At 56.5% G+C, this 23465-nt stretch overlaps 3 protein-coding genes across 4 annotated transcripts; 1 reads left to right on the forward strand and 2 right to left on the reverse strand.

Annotated features, from left to right (window-relative positions):
* Positions 1–3462: 3462 nt before the first annotated feature.
* Positions 3463–17207, reverse strand: CDCA5 (cell division cycle associated 5). Of its 2 annotated transcripts, XM_039244823.1 has the most exons (10): positions 17023–17207; positions 16714–16808; positions 16570–16635; positions 16455–16490; positions 12301–12738; positions 5825–5938; positions 5510–5616; positions 5212–5310; positions 4186–4252; positions 3463–4051 (listed from the first exon to the last, which is right to left on the reverse strand). In XM_039244823.1, the coding sequence occupies exons 1-10, from the start codon at positions 17066–17068 to the stop codon at positions 3914–3916; spliced, it is 1206 nt and encodes a 401-aa protein (XP_039100754.1). In that variant the 5' UTR covers positions 17069–17207; the 3' UTR covers positions 3463–3913. The 2 variants fall into 2 exon arrangements, with proteins under 2 accessions (XP_039100754.1, XP_039100755.1); XM_039244824.1 differs by lacking the exons at positions 3463–4051; positions 4186–4252; positions 5212–5310; positions 5510–5616; positions 5825–5938 and adding an exon at positions 10510–12126 and having other exon boundaries at positions 17023–17188.
* Positions 17208–17283: 76 nt separating this feature from the next.
* ZFPL1 (zinc finger protein like 1) lies at positions 17284–21347 on the forward strand. Its single transcript, XM_039244825.1, has 8 exons — positions 17284–17437; positions 17781–17890; positions 18188–18299; positions 19609–19802; positions 19922–19994; positions 20077–20223; positions 20460–20583; positions 21079–21347. The coding sequence occupies exons 2-8, from the start codon at positions 17789–17791 to the stop codon at positions 21263–21265; spliced, it is 939 nt and encodes a 312-aa protein (XP_039100756.1). The 5' UTR covers positions 17284–17437; positions 17781–17788; the 3' UTR covers positions 21266–21347.
* Positions 21348–21524: 177 nt separating this feature from the next.
* Positions 21525–22411, reverse strand: TMEM262 (transmembrane protein 262). Its single transcript, XM_039244826.1, has 3 exons — positions 21992–22411; positions 21787–21886; positions 21525–21677 (listed from the first exon to the last, which is right to left on the reverse strand). Exons 1-3 carry the CDS (start codon positions 22163–22165, stop codon positions 21601–21603), a joined length of 351 nt encoding a protein of 116 aa, XP_039100757.1. The 5' UTR covers positions 22166–22411; the 3' UTR covers positions 21525–21600.
* Between the last annotated feature and the right edge of the window lie 1054 nt (positions 22412–23465).

The following is a 23465-nucleotide window of genomic DNA, read 5'->3' on the forward strand; positions in this document are numbered from 1 at the left end:
CCAGGGCAACACCCGGGGATACAAAAGGTGGGATAAGAAACCAGGGAAGCAGACCCCATCTGAATGAGCCCCAGTAGGATCGCTGAGCAGTCACGGGTGGGGGCCTGCATGACACAATCGCCCTTATGTGCTGGGGTGTGGAGTCCTCCATTCCTCAGGGGCAGGATGCTTCCAGAAGGTGCTGGGCTACGGGGTCGGCCCCTCCTCCCAGGCAGGAATAGTGGCCCCTTGAGGCTGGGCGGGAGTGGGGAGCCTGCTGATGTACCCACCCCACCCTGCTTCCACAGGGCCTCCCGGAAGTAGGCTAATTGCCCACACTCACTGTTTGCTAACAGCATCCCGAGCCTGCACTAGGTCACCAGTCCTCGCAGGGGCTCTGAGGTGGGCTTGAGGCTAACCCCACGTGGCAGATAATGAAGCACACGGGGTTACTCAGTCGAGGCCACAAGGCCTGGCACGTGGCGGAGCTGAGCTCAGGCCACAGGAGCGGGCCTCTTATCCACAGAGCTACAGCCCTTCTCGGGCTCGGGCCAGGGAGGGCCTCCCATTCTGCTCCTCACAGGGCAGAACCATGGGGACCCTGGGGGCTGGTTTGCAAACCCAGTCTCAGTGCCTTGAAGACCGAGAGGCCCGGAAGGCCTGGGCCCAGCTTGCGAATGGCACAGTTGCCCGCTTTGACTAGCAGCTCTGGGAGAAGCGTGTGTGTGAGTGTGCGTGTGAGTGTGAGTGAGTGTGTGTGTAGACCCAGGAACGCCCCAGGGCCCACATGGCTGTGCTGTGGGACCTCCCTGGTCCTGCTGCCTTGCTGTGTCAACAGGAGTGGCTGTAGGGACTGAGCTCAGGGCAGGACAATGTTAGGGCCTCCGGGGCATCTGTCAGCTCTTCTGGGGTTTAGAGACAAGGGGGCAGAGAGGGCTCTGTGACAGACTCCATTTCCCGCAGTGTTCACGGGGCGTGTACTCACATGCTGGCTTTCCCAGGCTCAGATGCTAGAGGATTTCAGTGGAAACAAGCTCCAACAGGACCGAGCGAGCATCCGGTTCAACAGCACCCTGCCCTCCCCTCCCCCTCCCCTCCCCCCCCCCCTCTTCTGAGCATCAGCAGTTCCCCTTCAGGAAAATGGCAAGATCTCGGTTTACAACAGCTGGGCCACTGATCAAGAACTGGTTCGGAAGTGGGGGGTGGGGGTGGGGCCTGGGACTCCTAGAACCATCCAGGCGGTGAGAGGGGAGGCCTAGGAGAGGCGGCTGCTCAGTCAGAGCTCGTTCTGTTCAGCCTGCAGCTGTGATCAAATCAAGCCTTCACGAATCAAATCTGTCAGCAGTTATGGGCCTGGGCTGGATCCCACTGGGGCTGGTGTACATCAAACTAGGTCTGAAGAGGGGCTGCAAACCTGAATTTCCATTCTCTTGGGTAGGGTCCCCTGCTGTGGGTATGAGGCAGGAAGATGGCCACAGTCCTCTCGTGTCATACTGTAGAATTTCTCCCCAGTACATAATCTCACCCTTAGGGATATGGCGCTTTGAAAAACATTGTTCTTTTTAAAAAATTTTTATTATTTGATGTTTATTATTTTTTGAGAGAGAAACAGAGCGTGAATGGGGGAGGGAAAGAGAGAGAGGGAAACACAGAATCAGAAGCAGGCTCCAGGCTGTCAGCACAGAGCCCAAGGCTGGGCTGGAACCCACAGACTGAGATCATGACCTGAGCCAAAGCCGGATGCCCAGCCGACTGAGCCACCCAGGCGCCTCTGACAAATATGGTTCTATAGGATATTGACCAACCTTGATCTAATTTAGCAATAGCGATCTGATTTCAGGATTCCTTCTTTTTTCCCCTTTGTGTGTATATATATATATATATATATATATATATATACAGGTAGATTTCTTGTATCCTCCTTTAAACTGGCTCTGTCATCTTGAAGGGGGAGGACAAGGCAAGCTGACAGGCTGCAACCCTCCCCGCCACCAGGTGGGACATCTATGACTTTCCTTGGGCACCCCTGGCTGCCCAAGAACAAAGGAAAGACGAAAAACAAATGGTTCACGGATAGAGATCATAGTCCTGAAGGACCTAAGTCTCCATCACCCTCCATAGTGACGTGGGAAATAAAGGCAGAAAGAACAGGCAGATAGAAACAAATTTCCTTCTAACTGCAGCCCCTCGACAAATACTGGAGGCAGGCGGAGTACAATGTTTCTCCAGGAGCTCCCTACCTTTTTCATGTTAATGGTTTGCTGGAGGGCAAACCACTTTAGCCTGACAATAGGCCTCCCCAATCTTGGAAGTCCTCTTTAGCGTTTGAAAATCTCCCGGGAAACCGCCCCAGGACTTTACCTCCCCCAACCCCATAGTACAGACCCAGTCTCTCCTCATGGTCCCTGGGCAGCAACGCCTGCCCACGGGTCCTGTCCCCATGTTTCAATAAAATCACCTTTTTGCAACAAAGATGTCTTCAAGAGGTCTTTCTTGGTCATCGGCTCTGGACCCCACGAACCCCGCAGTCACCCCCCAAAACCTCATCAGTCTTGCTGGCTCTGTCCTCTTCCTCCTTAAGGAGTTTTATTTTTTAAAAATAAGTGTATTTAGGGGCACCTGGGTGGCTCAGTCGGTTAAGCGTCCAACTTCGGCTCAAGTCATGATCTCACCATTCATGGGTTCAAGCCCGCGTCGGGCTCTGTGCTGACGGCTCAGAGCTCAGAGCCTGGGGCCTGCTTCGGATTCTGTATCTCCCTCTCTCTCTGACCCTCCCCTGCTCACGCTGCCTCTCTCTCTCTCTCTCAGAAATAAATAAAAAACATTTAGGGGCGCCTGGGTGGTTTAGTCGGTTAAGCGTCCGACTTTCGCTTAGGTCATGATTTCGCGGTTGGTGGGTTCGAGCCCCGCGTCGGGCTCTGTGCTGACTGCCGGCTCAGAGCCTGGAGCTTATTTCAGAGTCTGTGTCTCCCTCTCTCTCTGACCCTCCCCTGCTCACACTGTCTCTCTCTCTCTCCTCTAGAAATTAAAAAAAAAAAAATTAAAAAAAAAACATTTAAAATAAGTGTATTTATTTTTGAGTGTGAGAGAGAGAGAGAGAGAGAGTACATGCAGGAGGGGCAAAGAGAGGGAGAGAGAATCCCAAGCAGGGATTCTGCACTGTTAGTGCAGAGCCGACTGCTGGGCTGGATCCCAAGAATTTGAGCTGAAATCAACTGCCTGAGGCACTCTGGTGCCCCTCCTTGAGGAGTCTGAAAACCAAACCAAACTGAACCATGCTCCCTGTCGCAACCCAGGGCAGGAAGAGTCCCATCGGTATAGGGCAAGGGCTCTCAAGAGTGTCAGGTGTTGGGTGTTGGACCTCTGTAAAGCTCCCACTACCAGCCCCCCAACCCCTGCCCAGGACTTGACCTACAAAGACTTATCCAAGGTCGCAAGGTGGGTAGTGGCTCTTCCAGCCACTAGTCTCCTTCTACCCTTTGGAGTTAGACCAGCTGCTTCCATCCTTGGGGGAAGGGGGATTCCCCTTCTAATCCCACCGCAGTGCTGATCACAGGGACATTGCCCTTAAGGCTGACACCAGACCTGGAACCTCTTCTGGGGTGGCGGGAGTTCAAGGCCAGAGAACCAAGGGTGGGGCGGGAGTCGCAGAGGGGCCCCAGGGACCAAGCTCATTTTGGAGCCGCTGACCTCCCGCTCTCCCTGATTCCCAGGGCCCACACACATGTGGGGAGTGGCTTTGCGGCTTCGGAGAAGTTTATTGCTGGGACCTGGAGAGGAGTTGCTGGCATGGTGTCCCGAGGAGGCGACCAGTCTCCAGCCTCGGGCCTGGCCAGGGCTGACCCCGGTGTCTGCGGGGAGAGCTGCCTCTTGGGAGCTGGGCTGCTATGGGAGAGGGGCCTGCCTTTCCTCCCCATGTGCCACAGGGGGGCTGCTAGTGCACTGGCGACAGCGCCACCTCCTGGACGGCTTGAGCAGCCTCCTGGCCAGCCTGGGCTCCCTCGTGGATGGCCTTGACCTCCTCCTGGAGGGTCTCTGCTTCCTCCGCCAGGCTCTTATAGGACAAGCTCGACTGGAACAGAGTTGCAGGGCCCAGAGGTGGGTACCGACCCCGGGCAGGGCTGGTTGAGGCCCCCTAGCTTGGCTGGGAGGCGGAGGTGGGGGGGGGGCACAACAAATAAAGGGGGCCCGGGCTGAGGGGCTCACCAGGCTTTGCAGCTTCTCCCCCAGGGCCAGGTTGTCTGCTCGGATAGTGCTCAGTGACTCCCGAAGTCTAGAATGGAAAGAGACGCCCTTCGGCCCCCAGGCTCTTGGCCTAAGCAACTTCCCCGCAGCCCCAGCACGGGTCTCGGGTCTCCTGCATGAGCTGCGTGTGTGACCTGGAAAAGCCACCTGGGAACGAGCTTCCACCAAGAGTCCAGTCTTGTCCTGGCAAAGCCTTAGGCGGGAGGGAGCTGTTCTTCCCACGTGACTCACAGCAGGAGACCCGGAGGGAGATGAAGGTGCTTTTCCTTTTCTCTAGCAGGAGAAGGGGTGGCTGCTCTATCTCGCAGGCTGCCCATTCCCGCCTGTTGGGCTGCGGTGGGGACCATGACCGAATTCTGCATGGTTCCAGGCCAGCAAGAGGGTCAGCCCGGGAAGGAGCCCTGCCTGAGTTCTCCGCGTGTGAATCAAGGTGCTGACCGCTGGTGTCTCTGCGACAGGAGCCCACGTGCAGCCCGCAGGGAATGTGTCTCCCTGTCACAGCCCCAAACCTGTCTCCAGGCGGAAGTCAGACCCCAGCATCACCACGGAGGGCCGAGTAGCCATGGAATTACATAGACCTCAAGTCCCAGAGCCTGACGTCCAGAGAACAGAGCCCCAACCCTGCTGCTCTGAAGACCAAACTGCTCCCTCAAGTTCTTGGACAGTTAAAGGTGGGGGTCCCTTGCAGGCAGCCTTGCTGACCAGGCATGTGGGTGCCCAGTTGCCAGATGGGAAGGAGCTGTGGCCTCCTATGCCTGTGGGGCAGGTCCCGCTCACACAGGAGGACACAAGCTGAGGGGGTGGGGAAGGGACCCGCTGGCCAGTGGGAAGGTCATTCGGTGCAGAACGGTGAGAAGGCAAGGGAAGAGGGGAAGGAGGAGGGGCGGGTGAGCATGCAAACCCATGGCTGTCAAGCCCCAGGCCCTGACATCAGCGGGGGAAGCCCTGTCTCCCGACCTGCCCCCAACTGCCCCGGGCCCAGCTCACCTCATGCAATCATTCTGCAAATGGCTGATCTCCTTTGAGGTCCGCCGGGGCCCCCAGTCTTCCCTGTCCAGGCATCGGTATTCTTGGAACTCCTCATCCCTGGGGCGAGCGCACAGCGGGGGTTGGAGCAGAGGGGCTAGAGGCTGGGGGAGGGTCGGGTGGGGGCAGCTCCAGGCCCAGGTCCTGTATGGGCCTCCTCTCTGCCCACCCCGGGGCCCAAGTGCTGGCCCAGGTCTGAATGTTAACCCAGAGAAGCACCCTCTGCCTCCCTCCCCTGCACACACTCACTCAGCCTTACTCTTCAGGGTCTTTGGACTCCGTGGGCTCCTCTGTGCTCAGGAGCGTAAACAGGAATGTGACGGAAGGTTCTGGCTGCAAGGCCAGCGTTTGCTCTGAAGAAGATGGCTTTGGCAAGAGAAGGTCCCATGGTGACGGAAGGGCAGAGGGCTGGCAGCCAGGGGCACTGGGTCCTCCCACACCGTATAGCAAGACAGCGGGGCTGGTGGCCGGCAGCCCCAAGTTCCTCTCAGGCAGAGGAAGTTTCTCCAGCTGCCTGCCACCCTTCCTCCCGCCCCTGCTGTCTGCCTTGGGAGGCCCTGCTGCTTCCTGTCACCTCTAAGACTGGCTCCCCGGAGACCTGAGGGTCTTCTGGCTCCTGTTTCTCAACAGGCTGTGCCTCTGGCTTCGCCACGGGTTTAGAGCGGGCTCTTCGTTTGCCCCTGGGAAACTGAAGGAGACAGAAGCCTGGTTGGTGAGGCACGTCCACTGTCCTGCCGAGTTCCCCTTTCCAGCCTTGTCTGGTTTCCTTTCCTTTCTTTCTTTCTTTTTTTTAAAATTTATTTATTTTTGAGAGAGACAGAGCGGGAGTCGGGGAGGAGCGAAGAGAGAGGGAGACACAGAATCCGAAGCAGGCTCCAGGCTCTGAGGTGTCGGCCCAGAGCCTGATGCGGGTCTCGAACCCACGAGCCGTGAGATCATGACCTGAGCCAAAGTTGGACGCTGAGCCACACAGGCGCCCCCTTGTCTGGTTTCCTTGAGGCAGCCTCCAGCCTGGAGAGCCTCCACCGCCGGTCCTGTCCAGCAAACCAGAGCCTTCAACGTTAGGATTACCACCTTTAGCGAATAAAGCACGAGGGTACCCGGTGTGATTTGAATCTCAGATGAAACCGAATACTTTTACAAGTAGAAGTATGGCCCATGCAATGTTTGGGAAATACTTATATTAAAAAACGATTCGTTGTTTATCTGAAATTCAGATTTTACTAGGTGGCCCGTAGTTTATCGGGCACCATGCTACATGCTGGTAATATTTTATAAACCAAATGCCTGCAGATGCAAGGAGTAGGGTGTGAGGACGTGAGGGGCACACTGTGGAAAGGAATCCTAGAGAAGCTTGTGAAAAAGCAGAGAATCCCTCCCACTTTTGGCGTAGAAAGCATCTATCAACAGACACGGAGAAACAAAGAGTGTGGCATTCAAGGCCGTCTGTCATGCACGCTCCTGTTTCTAACCCCCTGAATATGCCACTGTCCCTTAACAGGTCTCTGCTCAGAGCAGCCAGGAGCCTCACTTCCCAGCACCAGCTTGGCCTGTCCCTACTGCCACACTCTTGCCCATGCTCTTCACCCCTGTCCTGTTCCCTCCCTGCTCTGCAATGGGAGCTGGACCCACTCTTTCCTCGGACCTCCTTTGGGACCCCCTTGAACAAGTTCACATTCCTGAGCCTGAACATGCATCTGTCTCTACAAAGTGATGTTAGACAGCCCACCAAGTAGGCTTGAAATACAGCTGCTCCCCAAGTGACAGAAAGTCTTTAAATACATATATTTTTTTTAATGTTTTATTTATTTTTTTTGAGAGAGAGAGACAGACAGCGTGAGCAGGGTAGGGTGAGAGAGAGGGAGACACAGAATCAGAAGCAGGCCCCAGGCTCTGAGCTAGCTGTCAGCACAGAGCCAGAGGCGGGGCTTGAACCCACGAACCACGAGATCGTGACCTGAGCCGAAGTCGGACGCTTAACCGACTGAGCCACCCAGGCGCCCCTAAATACATATTTTTTAAATGTTTATTTTTGAGAGAGAGAGAGAGAGCAAGAGGGAGAGGGAGAGCGAGAGCGAGCGATGGGGGGAGGGCAGAGAGAGGGAGACAGAGGATCTGCAGCAAGCTCTGCACTGACAGCAGACAGCCCGATGCGGGGCTTGAACTCACAGGCTGTAAGAGCTTGATCTGAGCCCAAGTAGGACGCTTAACTGACTGAGCCACCCAGGCGCCCCCACCCCTCCCCAGACGACATGAAGTCTTCAGTCAATAGATGGAATCATTGCTGTTTTTTCACGTTCAGACTTTTCAGAAGCTTGCACATCTGCTGGCCTGGTGATGGAGGACAATCCAATTAGGAGGCAAATAGTGACCTCCCACGTGTCCTTCACATGGAGCTCCATCTGGGGCTTTTGACAGGCCTATGGGTTGTGGCAGGCATCCCATGTGGAGTGCTTTCTGCAGGACATTGCACTTTTCCAGTGGCCTAAATGATTCTAATTCCTGTCCACATGATGTAAACGGAATCTTCGCGGCGGCCGATACCCTGCAGGAGCCCCGGGACTCCCTGAGCTCCGAGGTAACACCAGTTCTCCCAAGCGGGCAGCTCTGCCCCTGGGTTCGATTTGTCCCAGGGAGAAGCTGGCAGCGGGTGACAAGACCAGACCTACAAGACTAGACAGGACCTTTGTCCCTGGTGAGGTTGCTTTGGTAACTAGGCTTAAAGACACGACTCTAATGGAAATAAATAAAAAAGAGTTTACACACAGTGGCTGACTTACGCCAAGAAGAAAACCTGGGAGCAGCCTCAAGGGCCCAGACATTAGAAAAGGTTCAGTAACCAGTGGCATGAACATGACAGAACACGGCTCACTCTGCAGCCGATGGTCCCCAGTAAATGCTGGTTGACCAACTGCTGTCTGTGCGACAGGCCTCGGCAGGGTCCTGAGAATACACAGACAGGTGATCGTGACCCAGTTCTGCCCAGAAGCCCCCCAGGGCTGGGGGGAGGTCCCAGGTTCCCAGGCGACCACAGCACAGGGAGATGTGCTGTAACAGAGCCTGCAGACAGCCCAGGCCACGGAACAAGGGAGCCGCACGTTTGGCCCAGAGCTCAAGGTAGACTCTGCCGTGAATATGATGCTGGATTGTCCACAGGGAATGGGGTATCTTGGCATAAGGAGAGCAATCCAAAAGAGGGAGCAGCTTGGGCAGGCCAGTGCCGAAGGGCACTCCCCCGGGACATAGCGTGAGCCGCCTGGGCTGTGGCCCCCAGGTGACAAGGAGGCATGGAGACCTTTGTGTGTTTCTGTGTGGGTTGTCTGGGCCTTAACTGGGAGGGTGGGCGGGATGAGGAGACCCTGGGGGGTGGGAAGCCGAGGGCCTCGGGAGGGGAGGGAGGCAAGCGCGACCGATCCGCGTGTCAAGCGTCTACACTGTGTGGATACCGGGGAATACGTGCAGGAGATGTGGTTACACCACGAAAGGAAGCCTCATGATGCTCTGTACAAATGAGTTATCTCTTAATCTCTTCGAGATCCTGCTTTCCATTCGTTTGGGTGTTACACTCAGAAGTGGAGTTGTATGAAGGGCTTGAAGCAAGGGAGAAACGGGTTGTCTTCTAGGAAAGTGAGTCTGGTCCGAGTGTGGAGTTTGGAGGTGAGAGAGTAAAAGGAACCAGACCTGCTAGGAGGCCAGCACTGTCCACGGCCATGGGGCAGAGGTAGGCGGAGGTTGGGGCTGATGAATGGGGTGGGGGCGAGCACAGGGCTGCAGAGGACCCCCAGCCTCCTGGCAGCATCAGCTGGGGTGATGCTGATGGCCTGGGGAGCCCGGGAAGAGGCGAGCTGATGGGTGAGCCGTTTGAGGCTGACTTCGGAGTTGAGGTCCAGCTCTGGAAGACAATTCTAGATTCTGGTCTGGGGCTCGGGAGGGAGGTATGGGATGCAGATAAAGACTGGCAACGCTTGAACACACGCTGGCCCACAGAGCCTGTCGTCTGGGGAAGCAAGCGGGTTGGAGAGAAGGCCCAGGACTGAACCGGGGGTCCTGGTATTTCCAGGGAAGTCAAGAAAGAGGGGCCGGCAGTACCAAGGCCCCGGGAAGGGGGTTCTTGGCCAGGCTGAGCGTGGCAGAGACCTGAGTCTGTAGCATTGGTGGGGGGGGGAGGTCACTGGTTATCTCCATAGTCAATGGGGGGATGACTTCTGTAGTCAATGGGACAGAGGCAGAGAGCAACTTTTTAAAAAAAATGTTTATTTTGAGAGAGAGCATGCAGGGAGGAGCGGGGGGGGGGGGGGGGGGGGGGGCGCGCAGAGGATCTGAAGCGGGCTCTGCAGTGACAGCAGAGAGCCCGATGCAGGGCTTGAACTCATAAACAGATCATGACCTGAGCTGAAGTTGGGAAGGTTAACCAAGCCACCCAGGTGCCCCCAGAGAGCAACTTTTGAGCATTTTTTCAAAGAGCTGAACCCTAAAAGGAGGCATAGCTGAAACAGGTGACGGCCAAGATTTTTTGGTGGATGTTTCTGACGTAACAAACAGAAGACTGACTGTTCAGGACGGGAGGAAAAGGCCTCAGAGATGAGCGAATTGAATCAAAAGCCAACGTGGCAAGTTGGCCTCGAAAAGAGGGGACCGCTCTCCTCGAGGACGGGGGGTGGGGGGAGTAGGAGGTGGGGAGGATGTGGGGAGAACTTAGGATTTAAAGACCTCAACTTGTTTCAAGGACTAGGAGGCAAGGACAAGTGTCAGGAGGAGCCAGAAGGGACATTAGTTTGTGCCACTGCCATTGAGTTGTACACGTGTCCCTGGGCGTCCTTGAGTCGAGTGGGCAAACTGAATCTGTCTTTGACTAGCCCCCCAGGAAGGTCTGCGCCGGTGGTCGACAGGGGGCTGGGCTGGGGTGAGGAGCTGGTTGCTTCACAGGAGCCTCAGGGGGAACAAAGGCCGGACCCTGGACCCTGCGAGGAGCGGGTCCCCAGGCGCCAGGCGGTCCCACCTCTTTCCTCCTGGGCCTGGAGGGGCTGGGGCTCCCCAGAGGCCTCCTTTCCAGGCAGTCCCGCCTTGAAGGAACAGGTGTCACTGGCCGGAAAAAAATAAACGTTGTGAGCAGAGCAGTGATCACGGGGCTCCCAGGGGCCAGGCTGGCAATCCCCTGCACCACGGGACAATCCCGGTGACACAGGCCAAAGTCTTGGCTTCTTGGACCTTCCATCCTCGCCTCTACGTCTATAAAACAGCAGTCTACAGATAAACAGAAACTTTGTAATCAAAAACATTTTATTAAAACAACAACACGGTTTCTCCTTAAACGCCAGTCTCAGTTTTTCAGGGACAGAGAGAATTTGCAGTGACAACGTTAACACGGCACCCAGCCACCCCCAACTCCACGGGACTGAGGCACTTGCTGGGCGCTCCGCCCGCCGGCCAGCGAGGACAAGTCTTCAGCCCTCCGGCTCTGGGGCTCCGGGCCCATCGCAGCAAGGGGCTCGCGGGCGGGGTCTGACAAAGCATGAAGTGTTGAGCAGGGAGCCTGCGGTCCCTGGGCCTTTCAAGGGCTCTTGCTGGCTGCCCACCGGGCTCACCAAGCGTCCTAACCCAGCACATTGCACCTCTGCTACCCACTAGCCATGCCCACTCCCCTCTACCTCCACAGCCCTGCAAACGTCAGAAGACACACCTGCCTGGGGAACGGCGGGAACCGTGGGGGGGCGGCCTCCGTGAGCCGCACGTGACCAGCACGGACAAAGGAGAAGCGGGGGAGCAGGGCTCCCCAGAAAGGTGACAGCACACCCACGCCCGCACTCACTCGCTCCCAGGGGCAGACGCTAAGGAAACTAAAAGTGAAAACTGCCTCCGACCCCTCTCCTTTCCTGACAGATGAAAAGGCGCCTCCTAGAACTTTATAGGTGTGGCTGCAAAACGCTAGTGGGACTAGGATTCGGATCATTTGACCCCGTTTTCCCTCTACAGTGGCGTAGACTCTGCACTTTATTTTGGGTGAGTAAGTAACCAGAGGGGCACCTCCCACCACAGCCCCTTTCCCGGCCCCGTGCAGAGGCCCGGGCCTCCGGTCCCGCGGCACCCTCCTTGCCCCCAGCAGCCTGGCATTTAACCGAACATCTCGGCGGCAGAGCGGAGCTACGGGACAGCTTTTCCCGAGAAAGGCTCATGGTCTCAGACCCAACCGAGGCTTCCCTCCCTCCTTTACGAGGTAAAACTACAGTGTCCGGCTTCGTCCTCACAGCTAGCGTTCCCTCCTGGACCATCTACAGAACCTGAGAGGCAGCCCAAGCCTCTTGACGCAGACGGGCTCGTGGCCGGGAACCAAGCCCCCAGGAGAAGACAACGCAGGGGGCGGGGGGCTCCTGAGGCCGCCGTGGGCCTCTGTACGGGTCTCCGCTGGAGCTAGTGCAGAGCGGCTCCATCCCCGACAGGGGCCCGGGCCCTCTCTCACCTGCAGCCCCAGCCCTTTCCTCTCCCCCGGCTGGGCCAGTCATCCCTCCTCCCTGGTCCGAGGCCCACCCAGAAACTGGCTGGGCTCCCCTGGGAGGGAGGGAGGGGGAAGCTGGTGGGTCAGATTAGACGTAGGGCAGCAGTGCATGGCCAGGCCAGGGGAGCCCCGTTTCCTGAGATGGCTGTCGCCCCGCACAAGCTTTCAGAGGACAGGCCTCCAGTGGCTATGGCTCAGGCACAGGGAACAAGGCCGGGGGAGGGGACCCCAAGTGTCTTCTCCACGGGGGGGGGGGGAGGAGCTATGTACAAGGGAGGGGAGAATACGGCCCCCACGACATCTCATTCAACCAGGAGATCAAACTGCTCAGCAGCTTCGAACTCAGCATTCATGGCTGCAGCCCATTCATCCAGCTCTGATTTCTAGGGGAAGAAAAATGGGGGGGAGGGGCAGGTGAGCGAGGAAAGGGGTGTGTGTTGGCCAGAGCATTTCTACCTGTGCCCTGCAGGTGCTGAGCCCCGGGCCAGCCTGAGCCCCCATGTGTCTCCCAGCATGGCTGGTGTGACCGCAGAGGAAGAGCCCCGCCCCTCACTCACCAGGATCTCTGGCACCTTCTTCTTCTTCCGCTTCTCCTTCATGGTGGGTGGGGAGATTCCAGGGAGAGTGGTATCTGGGGCCCAGGGCTTCACAGGGACCCTGGGGACTTCAGTGAACTTTGAACACTGCACCGGTGAGACTCTGGCCAAGTCTTCCGACCCCAGCAGGCCCTCAAAGCCAAAGCAAGACCGGCGGCCCGGGGTGGAGGTGGAGGCGGAGCCGAGGGTCTCCAGCCGGCTGTAGGATCGCCTGACTTTCTTTGACATTTCCAAGTCTCTGGCGTCCAGGTCTCCTTCCCTGGAGTCGGACTCGACGCTCAGGGGGCACAGCACAGGAGTGGGGGTGGGCGTGACGGGGACGCTGCTTGTCTTGAAGAGCTCCTCCCTAGCAGGCTCCTTGCTAGGAGGCTTGTTTTCCTTCTCCAAGAAAAAAGCAATCTGTACCGGGACAGAAGGGAGAACAACTCCTGTCACTTGGCTATTATTACTTACTTCCAGAAAGGTCCGAGGAGACTCAAGAGTGGAAAGACGCACAAGATGCTCGTAAAAGGAAGAGAAAAGACAGGACAGGCAACAAATGAGACCCTGAGACAAATTGGGGAAGGGGAAGAAAAGAACAATCGATCATCACTTCGGAATCCGCATCTGTTGACATGAGAGGCCTCCTCACCACTTGGCTCTGTCTCCGAACACGGACCAGAATCTAGCCACCTCTACCGATGCAAGCGTCCATCACAGGTCGTCTGGCCCAGAGCCACAACCTCTTGACCACTCTTCCTGCTACTGCCTGTGCCCTCTCAGGTCCATATGTCACACAGCTGGCAATAGTTTTGTGTGCGTCCGGTCAGTAAGTACTTAGCGGTCACCTGCCCAGTTCCAGATACCGTCCTAAGCCCTGGTCTCCATGGAGCTTCCGTTCTCGTGGGGGGAATCATGGAGCATGTGACAGGCACTAAGCACTTTGAAGGTCAATACGGGCCTTACTGAGGGGACGTGTGAGCTAGAACTTGAAGGAAGAGAGGGAATGAGTCACCTGGAGGAAAAGAGTTCTAGGCAGAGGGAACAGAAGATGCAGAAGTGCCGAGGTGAAGGTGTGTCAGGAAAGGGAAAGGAAGGAGGCCAGTGTGGCTGAAGCGAGAGGAAGTGAGGGGAGGAGCTGAAGATGGGGTTCAAGAGGTAACGGGGGGCACTGTAGGGCCTTCTGTAGGACAGTGTAAGGGGAGGCTGTAGAAACCCTTGCTCTGAGACCTAGGGAGCCACGGCAAGGTTGTGAACGCGAAAAGGCTTAATTTGGTATGTGTGTTAAGAGGTTCACACTTCGGGGCACCTGGGTGGCTCAGTCGGTTGAGCGCCGGACTCTGGCTCAGGTCACGATCTTACGGTTCGTGAGTTCTACCCCCGCATCGGGCTCCACCCTGGCAGTGTGGACCCTGCTTAGAATTCTCTCCCTCTGCCCCTCCTTTGTTTCAAAATAAATAAATACACTTAAAAAAATTAAGAGGGGAAAAAAAAGAGGTTCACATGTTGGCTGCATAAAAATTCCACTCTGAGCTCAAATGCTGCTTCCTCAGAACAGCCATTTCTTACCACAGAATAGAGACCAGCGCCTTCCACCACTATGTCCTTCTGCCACAGGGACCTAGGTCATATGGCAGCCATCGCACTGATTTTGGCTTGTTCACTGGACAGCCATCACCCCAACTAGAACATGAGGTCCTTGAGAGCAGGGATCTCCATTTGTCTGGGTGACCCTGCCTACGTCCAACACCTTCAGCACAGCATTGCATGCAGCAGGCATTCCATAAATGCTCACTGAATGAATGCACACAAAACTCGGCACTGAGTTTTCTGGCAGCCAGCACAAGGTAGGAAAACAGGACAAATTCAGTCGCTCCTGTGGTCTGATAGAAGTATGCTGGTTAGCAAGAGAGACGCTTCCTGGCTGCCAGCACTGGAAATCTGCCCCCGGAGGCTTAGTGAAAGGGAAGCTAAATAAGGGCGCTTGGGAGGTTCAATCGGTTAAGCATCCAACTCTTTTTTAAATTTTATTTAATGTTTATTATTTTTGAGAGAAAAAGACAGAGACAGAATGTGAGTGTGGGAGGGGCAGAAAGGGAGGGAGACACAGAACCCAAAGCAGGCTTCCAGGCTCCGAGCTGTCAGCACAGAGCCCAAGGCCAGGCTCAAACACAAAAACCATGGGATCACAACCTGAGCCGAAGGTAGATGCTCAACCGATGAAGCCACCCAGGCATCCCGCATCCGACTCTTGATTTTGACTCCGGTCATGATCTCATGGTTGGTGAGATTGAGCCCTGCTTTGGGCTCTGCTCTGTCAGCACAGAGCATGCTTGAGATTCTCTCTCGCCTTCTCCCCAGCTTGTGCTGTCTCTCAAAATAAATAAACTTAAAAAAAAGGGGGGGGGGGAATACTGAACAAAATGGGGGGTCACCCTGGACTCCTTCCTCCTCATCCCCTACACCCAAGCAGTCATCCAAGACCTTGAAGCTTTTTTGGTCACTATGTCATCAATCTATCATTCAATCAACCAGAATGAGGGATCACCACGGGGAGGCCTAAGTTCCCGCCCTCAAGACCACACATGGATATTCTCACAGATCTGTAAGGCCTAAGGAGAACTACAAAGAGAAATACGACAGCGACAGTGTGCAAGTGGTCAGGGAAGGCTTCTGGGAGGTGTCCTTTAAGCCGAGTCCTGTGTGAGGGGATGGTCACGTGGTAAGCCCAGGGGCCGAGCATCACTTTGCCCCTGCCCTTCTCTCAGGCCCCCACTGTGTCACTTCAGGATTCCTGGAAGGTTTTCCTGCTTGGCCTCCAGAGGCCCGGCAGGCTTTTTCCAACCCGGTCGCCACCCAGACCCAAGAGGGATTTTTCTGAAGCATGCAAGCCTGTCCCGGTGACTACCGACTCCCCAGAGGCTCCTACGGTGCCAAGGATGGAGCCCACGCTCCTGAGCGTGGCCTTCCTGCTTCATCAGGAAGTGCTCCAGCTTAGCACGCTCCATCCCCTAACACGATCTGAACAAGCTTCTGCTCTCCGCACTGGGGGATTTTGTAAACTCGGGGTCTCTGCAAACACAGCTCCCTGTGCCCAAACACTACTGTCTTTAAAGACCTCGTTGAAATGTTTCCTCTTCTGTGAAACAGTCGCAGGCTAGCCGGTCTGGGTTAGGTGCCTTCCTGACCTCTAGTGCCTTCCTTACTGCAGTTCTTAGCATGCTAGGCCATTCGCTTTCTCTTCCGTCTTTCTCCCCACTTGACTGTGAGCTCCATGTGCTCCTAAAAGGCAGCTAGCCTTTCCCATGTATTGTATCCTCAGGCCCAGGGTTTCTCTTAACGAAACACCCTTAGTAACTCCTGCTACACCAGGAAAAACGCTGTATGCTCTTCTTACAACAATCAGTACTCCCAAACTGAGAAGACAAGAGTGGAAAGGAGGAGGAAGCATTAGAACACAGCTCAGCTCTTAAAGGAAAACAATACAGACGATCGGGACGCCAGAAGACCTCACTAAATTAAGTCCCCGCGGAGTGAGCAAAACAGGGAATGCACGTAGGTGTCCAAAAGCAAACCGTTCTAAGGTACAGATGGTCTCCAACTTAATGATGGTCCAACTTAAAAATTTTCAACTTACTACGGTGCAAAACTGATAGACGTTCAGCAGAGATCACGTTTCAAATTTTGATTGTTTCCCAGGCTAGCGATATGTGGCAACAAACGTCCTCTCTCCTCATGCTGGCAGCCACACAACCGTGTGGGTAAACAACGGATAAAACTTACCACCATTCCATTGTTCGCTTTCTGAACGGTATTCAAGAAATTAAATGGTATCTGACTCTTTGTTATAAACAGCCTTTGTGTTAGATGGTTTACCCAACGGTGTGCTGACTTAAGTGTTCTGAGAACATTTAAGGCAAACTATGCTAAACTATGACGTTCGACGGATTAGGTGTATCCAATGCATAAAAATGCATTTTTCAACTTACGACAGGTTTATCAGGATGTAACCCTGTAATCCTAAGTGGAGGATCTGTACTTCAAAACAGGTACCTGGGCAGATGTGAGCAGCCAGCATGTCCTGCCCCACCTCTAGAGTGCCCCCTACTCAACTCAGCAGCTGAAAATATACTCACCCTTGGGCTCCTTCGAGGCGTGTTCACAGGTGGGATCTGTGGAGACAGTGATAACTGATCACAGGTCCACCCCCAATTTTGGCTCCCAACCCAAGGGCTCTCTGTTGGCCCTCACCTTGACAGTGTGGGCTACGATCTTCTTCAAGACGATGGGCTTTCTGACTGGAGCCGCATGGGATGCCTGGAAAAGAGGAGTGAACATGAACTACACACTAGTCCACCGGCGTCCGGGGCAGAAACTGAGGACTCCCGGGCTCACCTTGGGCCAGATTTCAGGGAGGGTGCTCGGGAGATCAGGGCCTGATTTCCGCTGGGACCTCCGCAGAGGCTGAGTAGGAGATGGGGTCCTGGGCCCTGCGCAGAGAAAAAGGTTAGGAGGTAGGGGAGGGCTCTAAGGCTCAGAGGCTAGAGAACAGGCTCAAGAGAGAGCGAGAGAAAGTGCCCAAACAAGCCCTTTGGGGCTCCTTCCGGGGAATGAGCCTCCTGCAGCGGCGGAGGGAGGGCCTTCTTCACGGGCCTCCGTTCCTCAAACGGCTCGGCCCCGGATTCCCGTGCGCCTTCCGCTCACCGGAGCGTTGGGCGGCCCCTCCGGACCGCGTTCGCCTCTCGGACATATTCGCCTTGGTCTCGATCTCCGTCACTGCCTCCGCCGCCGGGGCTCGCGCCAACCCGGAGGGTCGACGGACACAGCAACGTTCGAATTACCCGCCCGGCTGAGAGGAAGCGGAAGTGACGCAAGGCGGGAGGGCCGCCGTGCTCTGTGTTCACCTCTCCGTCCGCCTTCCCATCCGGCGTCAGCAGGGGCGGGGCCAGTGGCACGCTAGCGTCATCGGAGCGCGCCGCACCCGGAAGAGACGTGGCAGCGGAGGGATAATCGGAGCGGCCCTGGGTAGAGAGAGCAGAGCTCGGCTGAGCGCGGGGTCTGTCCTTTCGCGCCTCGGACCAGCGCTCGCGCCCGTCGGGACCCGTGTGGCGGCCGTTCGGTAACACGAAGCGTAGGGGGGGGAAATCTGTGTTGAGGGTAGGGGCGGGGCTTGGGGGGGGTGGGGCCGAGGCGGAACCCCTGGGGGCGGGGCCGCTTGTATCGGAGAGACGCTGATGGAGGGACGTGGCGGGGGGCGGGATCCAGAAGGAATCGGGGGGTCGCTAGAGGCGGGATTTGCTCAGGGGGCGTGGCCAGGAACGTAGAGGGGCTGAGGGCCGGATTTGGGGGTTGGAGCGATTATGAGAGGTGTGTAGAGGAGTTGAAAGTGGAAACCGTCTGGGCTTTGTGAGTTCGTAGTGGCGGACACCAGAACTCTCAGTTAACTCAGACTCCTTCCTCAGGGTCGAATATGGGACTTTGCAAGTGCCCCAAGAGGAAGGTGACCAATTTGTTCTGTTTCGAACACCGGGTCAACGTCTGCGAGCATTGCCTGGTAGCCAATCACGCCAAGGTGCGTACTTCAGGGGAGGGGCAGAGCAGGGTACTGGGTGGACCGGTAGTAGTGGTTTTCTCGAAATCCCTGAAGGGCCTGGGCCAGAATGGAAGCTTCAGGAGGGCAGGACCTTGGTTTAGTTTGTTCTGGGCTCTGTCCCCAGCCCTTAAGACAGACTCCAGCCCCCTGTGTGCTCAATACATGTTTATTGGTTGAACAAAAGAAAGGATGATTCTTCTTTGTGATGAGAGACAAAGGAACAGCTGGGCCTTGAGGAGATGGGCTCCTCGTTGTGACCTCTCTCTCCCTCTGCAGTGCATCGTCCAGTCCTATCTGCAGTGGCTCCAAGATAGCGACTACAATCCAAACTGCTGCCTGTGCAACACGCCGTTGGCCAACCGGGAGACGACCCGCCTCGTCTGTTATGGTGAGGCCTGGGCACCTTGGGAGGGATCAGGACAGGCCCAGCTTGCTGACCAGTCTCCAGGGCCTCTCTAAGTAGCAGGGCAATGCAATGCAAGCTCTGGAGGCTGGAGCCCCAAATTCTAGCCTTGCTATGTTATTTACCTGCTTTGTGAGCTCAGAGAAGTCATTTCCCTTTCTAGGCCTCAGTGTTTTTCCCTAAACATTAAAGCTCTTTGGGTTTTTTTGTTTTTGTTTTGTGGCTTTTTAAAGTTTACCTATTCTGAGAGAGAGAGTGTGAGAAAGGCTCTAACTCGCAACCCCATGAGATCATGATTTGAGCCAAGGTCAAGACCAGACGTTTAACCGACTGAGCCACCCATGTGTCCCTGAAGCTTTTAGTTTCTTACCTGCCTGTTTTGAGGATTGAGGGAGAGTCCGTCAGACTTGTGGTTCGCATCATGATGTGAGCAGCAGCTGACTGGACCAACGGTGAGCTGAAGGCAGAGAGGAAGGGAGTTTCCCACAGTAAATTCAGTGAAAAGAAGTCAGCAGTCACATGCGTCCTGACCTTGACCTGACTGTGGTGTAAGAGTCTTAGCTCCACTTTTTGAAGGAGCTAGTACAGAAGAGCTCCATGCGTGTATTTGTCAGTGTGTCTGTGTGTATCTATATACGTGAATTTAACGTGGGTTATGTTTTTATGTGTGTTAATGGATTCCTTAGTACTTGTGGGGGAGTAACATCGTATGAACATGTGAACACAGGTGTGTTGTGGGCTTGCAAGAGAACGTGCGGGTGATAGTGCTTGAGTTTTAGCAAATGTGAACGCGGAGACATGTTCGTGTGGGAGTTTGCATGCCCGCAAGTATAGATACAGGGGACGGCACTCGTGTTTGACTGTATGGGTACATGCACATGTACATTTGTGTCCATGGGTGTGGACACTCATACGCGTGCCTGTGTGTGTATTGGGAACTTCTTTGGAAACTGCTCTTGATTAGCTGTCAGCCCGAGGATCTTGTAACAAGTGCAAGTTCAGAGAGGACTCACTTTAAGGGTCGCTGGCATCTTCTTGCTACCCTAGTGGGCTTCTCCCTCCCAGTGGGCTGGGATCTTGGTAGCATCTACCTTGACTCAGTCAGTGGTGACTAAGAAGGCTCAAGTCTTAGGGACCACTGATGATATGGATGTGAGTGAGGGCGGGAAGAAGGCTACAGGCTTACGTGTATGGGAGCAGGCGTCCCTGTAGAAGGCTGGGGGCTGTTGCTGGGCCAGGAGTCCTAAGTGTCCTCTTCCTCATGCCTCTCCTCCCCTATTTCACGGGCCCTAAGATCTCTTTCACTGGGCCTGCCTCAATGAACGTGCCGCCCAGCTACCCCGAAACACAGCGCCTGCTGGTTACCAGTGCCCCAGCTGCAGTGCTCCAATCTTCCCCCCAACCAACCTGGCTGGCCCTGTGGCTTCTGCACTGAGAGAGAAGCTGGCCACAGTCAACTGGGCCCGGGCAGGACTGGGCCTTCCTCTGGTGAGAATCTGTCTGTCTGTCTGTCTGTCTGTCTGACCGTCTGCCCTGGGTGCCACCTGGGCCAGACGGGTGGGGCATCAGGCCGGCCGATGACACATGTTACACGTTCCTTCCTCCAGATTGATGAAGTGGTGAGCCCGGAACCCGAGCCCGTCAATACCTCTGACTTCTCTGACTGGTCTAGTTTTAACGGTAAGCCGCGGCACTGCCATTGTGGGGGGAACCCTTGCCTCCCCGCCTCCCCGCCCTGCTGACAGCTCTCTTCTTGCCATAGCCAGTGGTGCTCCTGAGCGAGAGGAGCTGACCAGCGCTTCTGCCGCCCCAGCCTTCTACAGCCAAGCCCCCCGGCCCCCAGCCTCCCCGGGCCGGCCCGAGCAGCACACGGTGATCCACATGGGCAGCACTGAGCCCTTGACTCATGGTGAGCTGGGGCATTACCTGGCCTAGAGGAGGCTAGAAAAGGAGGGGGTGGCCTCCCAAGCTGCTCAGGGCTCCAGAGTCCTGGCCGGTGGGCCCCTCCCCGCCTCACTCTTACAGAGGTAATTCTGAGATGTCCTGTTAGGCTGAGAGGGCAAGGACCTCCTCCCCTCCCCGCTCCCGCCCTGCTCCAGGCCAGTTTCTCTGAGCCTGCGGGGACCGGTGGCTCTGCCCCTGCAGCCTCAGCCCCGAGGAAGGTGTACGACACGCGGGATGACGAGCGCTCGCCAGGCCTCCACGGCGATTGCGATGATGACAAGTACCGTCGCCGGCCTGCCCTGGGCTGGCTGGCCCAGCTGCTCAGGTACACAGGGGCAGGTGAGGCAGGGTGGCGGGAGGCGGGAGGGGAGGAAGTGAGAGCCAGAGGCCCTGGGCATGATGGTTTCGTGACAGAAGGGGCCTGCTCTGGGTCACGACACCCGGTGTCAGGCCGTGTGGAGAGGCCGCGGCTGGCCAGTAGAAGTCTTGGGCCTGCTCTGCTCGAGGGCTGTTTCCTCGCCAGCTAGGGATCTGGGGCTCGAGCTTGGGCTCTTTGAGGCCCCTTCCTGCTCTGACACCACCTGATACGGTCCAGTTTCCAGAACTGGTTGTTGCCCCCGCTGGTTTGAGCCGCACCTGTGTAATGGGCAGGTGCAGGGATGACCCTGCACACGTGAGGAAACAAAGCTCAAGAGCGAACGGTGGCCCCCGGGGCCAGGAGCCAAGTGTCATGGCTGGAGTTCCTGTCTGGGCCGAGGGGCCGTCGGGGACCGGGCACCTGACCTGACTTTCCCCTCGTCCCCCCCCCCCCACCCCCCAGGAGCCGGGCCGGGTCTCGTAAGCGGCCGCTGACCCTGCTCCAGCGGGCGGGGCTGCTCCTGCTCCTGGGGCTTCTGGGCTTCCTGGCTCTCCTCGCCCTCATGTCTCGCCTGGGCCGAGCCGCCGCTGACAGCGATCCCAACTTGGACCCGCTCATGAACCCTCACATCCGTGTGGGTCCCTCCTGAGCCCTTTCCTGGAGCTGGGCCAGCCTAGGACTTGGGGGCCTGAGGTGGGGAGGTCTGGGGGCTTTTTTTTTTTTTTTTCTTTCCTCTGCTCCTCTCTCCTCTCCCTCAAGCTTGAGACACTAAGATCCCAGGCCCGGCCGGGTCCACTAGAGTGGCTGCTGGCTGGGCCTGGGGCCCCTTGCAGTTCAGACATTTGGCTTGACCTGCTTACCCCGGGCCTCCAGCCTCCCACCCTCCTCCCCACCAAGGAGACGACAGGTGGAAATAAATGACAGACTTTATTAAAACCCCGAAGCCTCTTTTTCCTTCCCCCTTCTCAGCTCGGTCCTCAGGCCTCAGTGGTTCTCCTCCCGGTACTGGATGGCCAGAAACTCCAGGGACAGCCGGTTGAAGAACATGGCTCCATTTAGCACTGGGCAGAGGAGCGAGCCCCCGCATCAGCACTCCCTGCCCGCTCTCTGCCATGTCTCAGGGACCCAGAGCTCCCCCTCCCCCTGAGGCCGGCCCCCTCCCCCACTCACTCAGGACGACCAGGGCAAAGCACCGAAGAAACTTGTTTTCCGTCATCTCCGCGTAGAGTGACCCCATGGCGGCCCAGCAGATGCTGATCACCTGGGAGAACTGGAGCCCCCATCCAGTGGGAGAGTGGCCCCCGAGGCAACCGCGGGGTTTCTGTCAGCCCCTGGGCCTCCCCCAACCAGCCCTTGAGCCCTGGCCCCAGGCTACCATCAGGACAACCGTGTAGTGGAAGCTCATGCGGTCATAGTGGTGGGTGACACAGAATTTGTGCACGTCGCTGGCGAAGACACTCAGGTGTATGAAGAAGAGCATCAGTGAGGCCACAGTGAGCACCATGCCTTCTGGGAAGAAGAGCACAGCCAGTCGGTCCCGCCAGCGCATCCTGGCGGCAGTGTAGACGCCAGTCAGCCAGTGGAACCTGAGCGAGCCAGCACCGCCCAGGAGAAGCAGCCGGCCCCCCTCAGGTTCTGAGAGTGCAGAGCCCAGAAGAGCGGTGGGATTCTAGAACCACAAGGACGTGAGGGGACAAGATTCTAGAATATAGGCGGCTTCCAGCCAATACAGGAGCAGTTCACGAGTGGCCAGGGGAGCTCCCAGTGAAGGGAGGTTGGAGGGTGAAAGGTACAGGCCAGCGGGAGCCTGTTGGCTTCCTCATGCTGAGGAAGAGACAGTGTCCCTTAGCACCTCGCCCGCACACTGCACTCCTCTACGTATCTTCTCGCCGAGTCCCTTGACGGTTCCCCAGAGGAGGCAGCGCGGGTACATTGCTACAGAGCTGGGCTCGGAAAAGTGGAAGGACACGTTCCGTAGGTCCAGGGCAAGTCTCAGGCCGAGGAGAGACTAGGCCCCGGAAGTGTCGCCGAGGGCATTCCCAGGTGAGGAGGCCTGGGCTGAATTGCAGTCCCCAAGTATCTGCTCCATCCCCTAATGGGGAGGAGTGAAGGGAAGGGAAGAGGTGAGAGATTGCCCACAGCTGTTCTGGCACCTTCCCCCCTTTCCCTAGGGGTGGTCCAGAGAAAACTGGTTTTTCCATCCTCTCCCCAGATGTTCTTCCGGGGCCTGATGCTGACCCGCTTTCTTCTCTCGCCACCTTCAAGCTCTCAGCACTTTCACACCCATCACCTCTATCCTTTCGTAGAGTCCCAGGTGAGACCCGTGGCATAAATCCCGCTCTATGCACAAGTTTGAGGTACAGAGAGGGCGTGCCGGCTCAAGTGCTCATGCCCCATGAGTGAAGGAGTCAGTACTGAGACTCAGTTTCAGTTCTGCATGAGGCTGTGAGTGGGCAGGGGCACCTCTAAGCAAGAAGTTTCTCCCGTACATGTAAAGTGAAGACTCCAGGACGCTCAACCATATAGTCCAGAAAAATGGGCAGAAGTGGTGTGGAGAGATATGCACACTCCCAGGAACTAAAAGAGAAGGAGAGCATGAACTTGGCCACCCCCGGGGCCTCCTTCCTGTCTCTTTGCCTCAGAAGTTAGGTTCAAGGTCCGGCCAAGACCCAAAGTCTGCCACATCCTCGCTTGCTGCCCAGTGTCCTTAATCACAACCATCCTTAAGGCCCCCATTCTGACACATTACAGGGGTGATACCCAATGCCCAGCCATTGGCTCACCTCTGAGACAACTGTTTGCATATCGGTTCTCAGGTGAATACACATGAGCTCTTATACATGAGGGTT

This window comes from Hyaena hyaena, unplaced genomic scaffold (genome assembly GCF_003009895.1).
Source record: "Hyaena hyaena isolate Hyena2069 unplaced genomic scaffold, ASM300989v1 scaffold_248, whole genome shotgun sequence".
NCBI lineage: Eukaryota > Metazoa > Chordata > Mammalia > Carnivora > Hyaenidae > Hyaena > Hyaena hyaena.